This window comes from Oryzias melastigma, linkage group LG19, assembly GCF_002922805.2.
Source record: "Oryzias melastigma strain HK-1 linkage group LG19, ASM292280v2, whole genome shotgun sequence".
Classification (NCBI taxonomy): Eukaryota; Metazoa; Chordata; class Actinopteri; order Beloniformes; family Adrianichthyidae; genus Oryzias; species Oryzias melastigma.
The window spans coordinates 17,182,924-17,193,762 of NC_050530.1; the positions used below are offsets into that span (position 1 = coordinate 17,182,924).

The window sequence follows — 10,839 nt, forward strand, 5'->3', positions numbered from 1 at the left end:
TGCTGTAGAGAATGCAGCATCGTGACCTTCTTGTGTTCTGCAGAACACCATGCCGCTGTCTGCTGGTCTGTTTAAGAGCGAGAGAAGGAACCCCGTCCCCCAGTGTCCTCCTCGGCTCCATGTCCAGTTCCTCACTCCTGTGCTGTGGAGTCGTGTTCCTAACCACTTCCTCAGGGTAACCGCTCTTCTGAATCATGTTTTCTTCTTTTGGGATGTTAGGAAGTCATTTGTTGATGTTAAAAGCTGAGAGATCAGATCTATTCATTTAGTTTTTGATGTTCCTGTGGAACAGCATAGTAAGTATTTCATTGTACTGGGTAACCTGCTTGTTTGCTGTTCTCCTTACAGCTTTACGTGTGCTTTCATGCAGGTTTCAGCTTCCAGAGTGAACGACCGTCACGGCTGGCTGCTCCAGTGCGACCAGCCTCTTCAGTTCATGTCTCTGCACATACCTGAGGAGAACAGGTGCAGCATCCATACCTACTACCCTCCCTCCCACCACCGTCTGCGACGCCTGTTCTCACGCAGCACCTGTGTCTGCAGGTCTGTGGACGTCCTGGAGCTGTCGGAGCAGAAGGACCTGCTGAGGTTTCATTACCACACCCTCAGACTGTACTCCGCCATCTGTGCTCTGGGAAACAACCGCGTGGCTCACGCTCTCTGCTCCCATGTGGACGAGGCGCAGCTGCTGCAGGCCATCCAGAACAAGTACATGCCAGGTAACACCGGGACCGGCGCTCCTGCAGGAGCTTGAGCATCGAGGGGGAAGGATTATTCACAACCCCAACAAGCAGTTTTAGTCCAAAGCGCTTTACAGTCCTCCGCTCTGTTTCCTTTGCAGGTTTACTCCGAGCAGGCTACTACGACCTCCTCATCGACATCCACCTGAGGAGCTACGCCACCGCCCGGCTCATGATGAATAACGAGTACATCGTTCCCATGACCGAGGAAACCAAAAGCATCACTCTGTTCCCTGATGAAGGGAAGAAGCACGGCCTGCCAGGAATCGGACTCAGCACCTCTCTGCGACCCAGAATGCATTTCTCCTCTCCAAGTTTTATCCGTGCGGCGGGATCCATGCTGAGCAGCAGCACCGGATCAGGAAGCTGCTTCCAGTTCAGCCCAGAGTTCCCCCTGGACACTCTGAAGGTCAAAACTATCGAGATGCTGACTGAGGCAGTGCAGGAGGGGAGCATGCACGTGAGGGACCCCATCGGCGGGAGCACAGAGTTCCTCTTTGTGCCCCTCATCAAGCTGGTCTACACCATGCTCATCATGGGAGTCTTCCAGGATGGAGACCTGAAGAAGATCCTGCAGCTCATTGAACCGTCTGTGTTCTCCGAGCACAGAGAGGAGGAGCCTGGGGCGATGAAGAACCTGGAGAAGCTCAACAGAGGAGAGGATGGAGGGAAGAGCATTCCAAAAGAAGGACTGCTGGAGATGAAGCTGCCAGAGCCAGTGAAGCTGCAGGTGGGTGGAGACTGGGACAAGTGGAGTACTACAAATAAACTACTGAATATGAAAGTTCTTAAAAAGTACGTAAAAAGTACAAACTACTCTTGTTATATTTAATAAAAAAAATGACATCAAGTGAACAAACAGGATCTATTGCAAGAATGGAAGTGGGCGGAGACTGGGTAATCATCACCAAATTTTACTTTCTTTCAATACAGAAAGTAGTCATTAAAAAAATAAATAACAATAGAAGAGTTTTTCCCACCATAAAGCTTTGAAAATGAGTTAAACTTTTTCCCGCCAAAAGTATGAGAGATTTCACAGAAGCCGCCATTTTGAAATGAGCAGGAAAATATCTTCTACTGCCCTTAGTGGGGTTATGATGAACTACAACACAGAAACCATGAACCAAGTTCTATATAATGGGTTTTTGAGTAACGTTAGAGTCATGCTGATGAGATAAGCATCTCAGAAATCTGCCTATCAAATATGGTATGAATAGTTATATAGGGTTAGGAGACTCAAAATAATTAAAGTTGATCCATCTGGCTGTTTAGTAAAACTATAAATGCAAATCTTTCTTGAACAAGAAAGATTTCTTGAAAAAAAAGAAGTAAAAAAGTAATATGTTGTATTTAACCTATTATATTCTACAGAAACAATTCCAGTCTGCTCAAAGAAACAAAAAAGACGATTCAGACCAACAATCTGACCCCTGCACATTTTTTTCAGTTAATACATGTCTATGTTTAATCACTTTTTTTCAAAAGTAGCTGCAGGTCCATATGTGGTCAAACAGCTCTGTTTCTTTCTTGAAGCTGATGTTTCAGCTGTCTTACCCAGAAATTATGCGATTTGGACAAATTCTGACTCCGTACACAAATATATTTACGTCTTCTGCTGTTTTAACCCCTTGTGCCTAAATTTATTTCTAACTATGAGAAAAAAACACATGTTTTTGCTTTCATGTAGATGCTAATTTAAGGTAATTTTGGAAACAAAGTTGTTTGATTCACATTTGCATCAATATGCATTAAAAGGTTAACTCCAGTTGACACAGTAAATATCCTGGCTTTTTTTTTTACTTGTTCTTAAGCTTCACGAATGGGAAGCTTAAACCAGCTGACCTTCTCCATGTTGAAGCACTGTCTACACTCTTTCACACATTTTCTTTTTAGATGCACCGCCCTCTCATGATCTATGTAAAACTATATTTATTTTTTGGTACCAGAAAAGTTTGTTTGACAAGCGTTTGCTCCATGTGTTCCTAGTCGCTGAATGCCAGTGTGTTTGTTCACATCCAGATGTGCCACGTACTTCAGTACCTGTGCGACTGCCAGGTGCGCCACCGCATCGAGGCGGTGGTGGCTTTCTCCGACGACTTCGTGGCTTGTCTTCAGGACAACCAGCGCTTCCGTTACAACGAGGTGATGCTGGCGCTCAACATGTCAGCGGCCCTCACCGCCAAGAAGACCAAAGAGTTCAGATCCCCCCCACAGGAACAGGTAGAAGGATATAAAGACAAACCCGGGTCATAAAGATTTGAAACCCGAATAAAACAACCTGAAGAATTCAACCTCAAATATTGGTGTTAAGCTAAAAAAATAAAGTATCTGAAACTTTCTGCAACTCTTATATAAACTTAATTACTTTCAGTTCTTAATTTTCAGTTTTTAATTTTTAAAACTCTAAATTTCAGTTTGAAATCATTTTTTTACTTTCAACTCTTTTTTTTTTCCCAGTTTCAAATCTAAAAATTTGAGGTTTGAAACTTTTGGCCTCGCTCTGCCATGTGTGGGCGGGACTAACACAAAGGAGCAATGAAAATTGGTGGCATGGTAACCTTAGTCGTGATGCATTCACTGACTCTGGGAAATTACGGTCAGAAAATGTCTGTACTATGGCGGCAAGCAAAAGGGGTCATAAATCGGCAGGAAAAGCATCGGGAAGACCAGCGTATTGGCCATCCAAAACGAAAAAACAGCGTTTTATCGCGTACAAACCATGCGTTCAAAGCACCGTGTTAGTGTGTTCAAAGTGCCGTTTTGTTGAGTCATATATGGCGTCGAAAACACAGTTATGCTTGAAAAAAATGGCTAATTTTAGCATCTTCAGCTGTTAGTATTAGCATCTTGAGCGACCAAATTCAGTTTACAGCATTCACACTAGCATTATTACAGATAATGATATATATCTAGTTTTTATTTAGTTTAAAGCTAATGATGGTAAAGATGTGTGTTTTACATTGACTTTACCAATGATCCGATTAGTCTACTAATCAGAAAAAATAATCGGTGATTAGTCGAATATTAAAATGATCTTTTCTGGGAGCACTAGTTAGGAAAAAAAACGTGACAAGATGTGGTGAAAATCAGAAAATATTGTCAAATGTAGTAAAACTACATTCTGGTCTCCATTTCTTGTAAAAGTGAAGAGCATCTCTATTTCTCACGCTTCCTGCAGATCAATATGTTGCTGAACTTTAAGGGTGAAAAGCAGGAGGGACCATGTCCGGAATTCATCCGGGAACAGCTGCTGGACTTCCATGAAGACCTGATGAGACACTGCGGTCCGTTCCAAAGCTCAAAGTTTCTTTATTCTGATCATCACAGATCTCCGCCCTGCATGTTCGACTCTTGTCTAACCCCAACACACCACATTTGGAAACTCATACTTGTTCTGGCTAAAGAAGCAAGCAGCACAGTAATATTGATCATTGTGTTTGCCAGGCATCGAGCTGGACGATGACGGAGCCATTGATGGCGACAACGACTTCACCATCCGAGGTCGCCTTATGCTATTGGTGGAGAAAGTATCGGCTCTTAAGAAAAAAATCGGCAACCCGCCAAAGGAGAAGGACAGACGGCCCAGTAAGTCGAGAGACTTGTGAACAGCAGCTTGAGGCCAGGGACTTTAGAATCTAACCAATAAATATTTATGAATTTCGGGCTAAGAAACAAATGTTTAAAAAAGGTTTTTTTTATCATCGCTGACATTACACAACCTACCACTAGATTTGCTCCATCGAGACGATCCTATGTGACACAGGAAGTCTTTTATTTTGAAAGGAAATCTTGTGAACCTCTTTTAAAAGTTATACACTGTTTCATATTTGGAAAAAAATCTATGTTCTTTTAAAGTTTGTTTTATAAATGTCAAAAAAATAACAGTTTATTTGTATTTTGCATAATAATAACAACATAAATACAAAGTAGTGTCGTATTTCTAAAGGATGTGTGGCTCTTAATGGGTTTTGGACCCAAATGGCTCTTTAATTGTTAAAGGCTGCAGACCTCTGGTCTAGATTGATGTTCTGCCTTTCAGAATAACACTACAGATAAATGAGTAATTCTGCAGATTCTGCTTTTGTATTTTTCTTATGTGTTTGTGCACGTGTGCTTGTGTGTGCAGGTACGTTACAGCAGCTCATTTCAGACACGATGGTCCGCTGGGCTCAAGAATCCGTGATCGAGGATCCAGATCTGGTCAGGGCCATGTTTGTCCTGCTGCACCGCCAGTATGATGGCATAGGCGGCCAGGTATCAGTCTGTGTATTTGTCATTATGAGGTTTTAGCTTCATTAATTTAATCATTTCTAAAGTAACTCATAGACATGCGTAATAAAAGAGAGATTCTCATTTGGATCCATTGATCAGTAATTGAGACAGAAACACTTAAATGGTTGCTTTCCTCCAGGTGCGCGCTCTTCCAAAGACCTACACCATAAACTCTGTATCCGTTGAGGACACCATCAACCTGCTGGCTGCCCTGGGTCAGATCAGATCTCTGCTGAGCGTCCGCATGGGCAAAGAGGAGGAGAAGCTGATGATCCGGGGGTTGGGGTGAGAATACGCGACGACTCTGTTCTGCAGCAGAACCCAGAGAACGTTGGGTTTGAACTCTTCCTGCGTTCTGCAGTGACATCATGAACAACAAGGTGTTCTACCAGCATCCCAACCTGATGAGAGCTCTGGGCATGCACGAGACTGTCATGGAGGTCATGGTCAACGTTCTCAGTGGTGGAGACTCCAAGGTACCCAAAGAACAGCTTTTCTTACAGCTTTTTTCTGTATAGTCAATGTTTTTAGTGTATTCGTGAAACATTTACTCATCAGAAATTGGACTTTCTGCTTGTCTGTTTCTGCAGGAAATCACCTTCCCCAAAATGGTGGCCAACTGTTGTCGCTTCCTGTGCTACTTCTGTCGAATCAGCCGTCAGAACCAGAAGGCCATGTTTGACCATCTCAGCTATCTGCTGGAGAACAGCAGTGTTGGCCTGGGTGAGTTAGAGGCTATTATAGATAGCTTATCTGGTGCACCTTCTCTGCAACAGACACATAGCGAGAGGTCTTGCTGTGCTACGAACGTTTTCCCCAGCACCTTCTCCTCAAACTTCACACGCTTTTCCAAAGTCAAGCCCCGCTAAAGGCTGCATGATTCAAGGTGTGAGGCTCTGACAGACAGGATAGGCTTTGTGCTGGTTCTTTTAGTGCAAAGAGAAGCCACACTCTTGAGGACAGGTCTGTACAGCAAACGTCTGCTTTGCTTTCTTGGGCCGTGCACTCATAACGAGATCCAAATGTCACACTACTCAAAGGCTAAATCCGAATCCTTCCTTTACCCCTACGGCTTCTCCAAACGGAGAGTTATGGAAAAATAGTGTCTTCAAATTCGTAGGTCACCCCCACTTGATGACCTACGTTAAAGTGTAGCTGCTAGCGCTCGGAAATACATAACAACATTGGTTTAAGCACTTAAAGCAAAAAGTCATTAGTTACATTTAAATGTAACCTTCTGTGCTTCAGAGTTCACCCACTTAAAGAAATGAGCTTGGGTTAGCCCTTAAAAAAACTATTTTGGATGCCCCCACAATTGGAGAGGTAGGGAGAAGCCGTAGGGGTGTGGGAAGAATTTAGATTTTGGCCAAAGACAGCACTCTGCGGGCAGAGACAGTGGCCAAAACGGCAACAGTGGCTAACACCAACAGGAACAGTTAAGCTAACTCCAAGATGACTGTGGTAAAGTCAGTAGTGCTAGCTAGCAGCAGCCTAGCTAGCTCTAAGCGGGAGGTTTTAGCGAGGTGAGGAGTGTGACTTAGGGCTCCAACGTCTAGCGTTAAGGCTCAGATGCAAGCAGCTCTGTCTTTACGTAACTTTAAAAGTGCAAGAGGAAATCCCACTGCGACGATCACGTTCGACCTCTGCCGTCTGGCCTCTGCGGTGCTGCAAATCTGTTGGGTTGGGTTCAAATTTAAAGCTGAACCGCTGCAAATAAAGGGGGGACTACTGTATGTTCTATATAAATGGCAGGTTATTGTGTGAACCTACGTGAGTTTGAAGTTTCACAAAGTCGGCAGCAGAGCCTGTGACTGTCATAACCATTGGTAGCTAGACTGCTCCCGCTCCCGAACTGAGTAAAGATCCAAAGGACAGGCTTTATGAGGAAGGGGCGGGACTCTCCTCCTGTCATTGTGCGTCATCTGCCTCGAATAGAGGGGTCTTCAGCCAGACAGGCGTAAACGTGATATCCCATAGTACATGTGTGAGTGAATCGACTGAAAGAGAACCGTTTAAATCATTTAGCATGTGATTACCATTTCTTGAACACCCACACCGATGTGTTTTTGGTGTTTTTAACATGTGACCTTTTTCTAAGGATGGAAGACATATATTAAGATATTTAAGCTAAAATTTGTATTTTGGAGTGTTCTGCTTTGTTCAAATCATTAAGAATCAGGAGCACGTAAAAAATGCAGTTTGAATAAGGTTTCTTTATCTAGAAAAGCTCCCTGCTCTGAGCTCTTAACAATGGGATGGGAATAGGGGGTGGGGTAGCCAACAGTCCTGCCCACATCACCGAGGTGCTCTGCAGAAACTATCCCCTAGAAAACGACTCAGGTTTTTGATTCTGGCTAAAAATGACATAACCGTAATTAAAAGACAACTGGGAACGCTTTTACAATATATCAAAAGATGATCAGAGTGGGACATTTTAGTACTAAAATGTCTTGAGTATTTTGTCAGGAAGTCATTTCTTTGACATTCCTTTAGTATTCTATTAGCCTTCCTTGAGCTTTCCAGTAGCTCTCTGGTAGCATATTCCGTCGTTTTACCATTGTACAGAAATGTTGTGCCGTCAAAGAGGACACACGTGCTCAGACTAAGATGAGTGCACTTCATGTAACCTCACAAAAAGTAGAAAATAAACTGCTCCCAGATTAGAAAAAGGCATAACGAGGTATTTTAATGCGTACTTTCTCCCGGTGTCCTCAGCATCTCCATCAATGAGAGGCTCCACCCCCCTGGATGTAGCTGCAGCGTCTGTCATGGATAACAATGAGCTGGCCCTGGCCTTAAGAGAGCCAGACCTGGAGAAGGTGAGGCTGACACACAAACACACACTGATAGTATCGGGTAACATGGGCTCATGTGATGATCTTGGACATTTGTATATTGTTATATCTGTGAAGTTTAAGTCCTGCAGTGTAATCTGCCATCTGATATTTGGCTCACCTGTGCAGGTGGTGCAGTACCTGGCTGGCTGTGGGCTGCAGAGCTGCATTATGCTGGTCCATGAAGGCTATCCGGACATCGGCTGGAATCCGGTGGAGGGCGAGCGTTACCTGGACTTCCTGCGCTTTGCTGTCTTCTGTAACGGTGAGAACAGTTTGAGCTCCCTGGCTCTTTTCGTTGGTGCACTCTGGTGTTTTCACTGGTGTCTCTGTGTCCAGGTGAGAGCGTGGAGGAGAACGCTAACGTCGTGGTGAGGCTTCTCATTCGCCGACCGGAATGTTTTGGCCCCGCCCTTCGGGGTGAGGGCGGTGACGGGTTGCTGGCAGCAATGGAAGAAGCGATTAGGATCTCTGAAGATCCCTCCAGAGACGGTCCTTCTCCAACATCTGAGAGCAACAAAAGCCTGTAAGACATCAACACACGATGAAGTGATGAGGAAAATCAGCCCCAGGGTCTTCTCCAGTGCCCATGAACGGGCTCAGACCATTGATGGAAGAGCGATCCCCCCTCTGTACTCCAAACAGGAAGTTCCTGCTGGCTCCAAGAAGCCAAAATCCCATAGACTTCTTTTAAGAAAAGAACAGCTTTTACTTATTCTATTTGTAACAATTTTTGCTCTGATACATTTTTTAACATTTATTTTTTTTCTCATTATATTTTAATTGTGGCAAAAAGTATTCAACCAATCAGAAGCTTGATTAGAAATATCTTGTCTCACTTTGAACTTTCAAAATGTTTGATCAGATCAGATCAGATTTTGTGTTTTCTGCTTTCAAGTGGCAGGGGTGTGGACAAGCCCACTCCTGATTGGCAAGAATGGTTGCCATAGAAACAATGACTCAGACCAATTTGAACCAATCACTGCTTACTGACGTTATCTGGTTCCAACATGGCGATGTCCGTATAATTTAAAAATGGTGACTGAATTGACTTCATATTGTTGGATTCTGAAGTAAACCAGTTACTATGGGTGACGTCACACTCACTCAGTCCAGTTCTCATATACAGTCAGTGGCTATACTCAATGTATCAGTGTCGTGGTCATTTTTTGCAATTGCAACAATAACAAAAAATTGTAAACAAATACATTTACAAAGTGTTTAAAATGTAGGAATTATCCCAAACCAACTCCATATAAGAAAAATCACATTTAAAGGAGAATATAAATTAATAGAAAATAATTTATGTTTTGTTATGACATTTGTATAATTTATGTTAATGTGTATTTCTGAACCTGCATCTGCAGGCTGACTGCTGGCTCAGTGCCTGCAGGAACACTGGAGGATCATCTGTCATCTTTTCTGATACCGGGACTGAAAATATATCTGTCTATCCTCCTCCACCTTCAGAAGAAAACTTTTCTAAAACCTTTTCAAGACTTGCCATTTTTATCCAAAAGAAAAATAACCCTTTGTCGTTTTCTAGAATATAGTTTCTACAATAATTGATTAGAAATTCATCTCGGAGTTAGAAACCGTCGGTGCAACACAACTCTAAGAATGTTTTTCCTTGTATATTTACATTTTATTTACCCCAAAAGGCTTTGTGTGTTTGTGTTTACATCAGTGACCTGTTAGGGGAGGAGGAAGATGACACCATTCACATGGGGAACGCCATCATGACCTTCTACTCCGCTCTCATTGACCTGCTGGGTCGCTGTGCTCCAGAGATGCATGTGAGCGACAGCAGACTGCATCAACACTCGTGCATGAATCAAATATTAACTACAAACCTGTTTTATATCAGCTCATCCATGCCAGCAAGGGTGAGGCGATCCGCATCCGAGCCATTCTGAGGTCTCTGATTCCCATCGAGGATCTGGTGGGCGTCATCAGCATTCCCTTCTCCATGCCCAACGTGGCCAAAGGTGAGGAGAGCCACCAGCAGCGATGACTGCTGGATCTTAGGGGTCGCTGGATCAGGAAAATAAACAAACTATGTCTTCTGGAAATTTGCTTTTTAGGAATATTGAAAGAGTTCAGAGCTTGTTAACCTGGATCGATGGAGTTGGCCTGGATCATATATTTTCAAAACGTTTCCAGTGGTCTTTTTTAAATTATGATTATGCCGTTTTTAGTCATCTAGGACATAGTTTCTGCAGTTTGTTAGAAATTCACCTCTGAGTTGTGGGCGGGACCGTTGGCACAGAGCAAGCCCGACATCCATCGTCATTTGTAGCTTGCCCAGTCTATTTGCTATGTGACAAATAAGGTTTTTTATATTAAAGTAAATTTTTTTAAAACGTTTATACTTTACTATTAACACATTGATGAATGCATTGTTATATTAACCCATATGGAGCTCCAAACCAGTTGAAACCAGAACCTAATCAATACTTTTCCACTAAAAACAAAGCCATAAAGCACTTTGTTGGCGGCAGGAGGGACATGAACACTGACCACTCAGGATTTAGACTTTGTAAAGAGGACCATATAAGGTATCAATGCTTTAAGGGGGGTTCTCCTGTCCTGACAAACATCAGCCTAAGTCACTATCATTCTGGAATCCATTTTACAGGGCATAAGTTTGTCATGGCAACGGTCTTGATCCAACTTTTTAAGAAAAGGACTAAATTCCAATTGAGTTTTTTTGGTCACTTTCTTCATCATCAATGAGCACGCAGATGTTAGCAGGTGGAAAATCAAATAAACACGTTATTCTTCCAACAGCATTTTTTTTTCTTTTGCTTTTGATTCACACTGATTTGAGTAAAGAAATACTCAAGATTGAAAATTTAAACGTAATATTCTTAATTTATCTCGTCCATCATCAGAAAAATGCAACAAGGGGATGTTAAAACAGGATTTTTATCAGAGTGAGTTTTTAAGACCAATAAAAACTTGTCTCAGCAGTTCTTGGTCAGTTTTTTTTT

General features: G+C 42.8%; 1 protein-coding gene across 3 annotated transcripts in view; it reads left to right on the plus strand.

Moving 5' to 3' along the window:
• Window positions 1-10,839, plus strand: part of ryr2a (ryanodine receptor 2a (cardiac)) — a 122,978-nt gene that overhangs the window by 58,399 nt on the left and 53,740 nt on the right. For all 3 annotated transcript variants that reach the window (XR_004949793.1, XM_024263394.2, XM_024263396.2), the window contains exons 36-51: window positions 44-175; window positions 371-465; window positions 544-719; window positions 842-1,470; window positions 2,760-2,960; window positions 3,919-4,024; window positions 4,185-4,325; window positions 4,867-4,994; window positions 5,152-5,297; window positions 5,374-5,488; window positions 5,603-5,735; window positions 7,728-7,831; window positions 7,976-8,111; window positions 8,186-8,372; window positions 9,534-9,642; window positions 9,714-9,834. Coding sequence is in view for 2 of the 3 variants with exons in the window: in XM_024263394.2 (XP_024119162.1) it covers window positions 44-175; window positions 371-465; window positions 544-719; window positions 842-1,470; window positions 2,760-2,960; window positions 3,919-4,024; window positions 4,185-4,325; window positions 4,867-4,994; window positions 5,152-5,297; window positions 5,374-5,488; window positions 5,603-5,735; window positions 7,728-7,831; window positions 7,976-8,111; window positions 8,186-8,372; window positions 9,534-9,642; window positions 9,714-9,834 (2,659 nt within the window). In the remaining variant the exon portion in view is untranslated. The remainder of the gene's footprint in view (window positions 1-43; window positions 176-370; window positions 466-543; window positions 720-841; window positions 1,471-2,759; window positions 2,961-3,918; window positions 4,025-4,184; window positions 4,326-4,866; window positions 4,995-5,151; window positions 5,298-5,373; window positions 5,489-5,602; window positions 5,736-7,727; window positions 7,832-7,975; window positions 8,112-8,185; window positions 8,373-9,533; window positions 9,643-9,713; window positions 9,835-10,839) is intronic.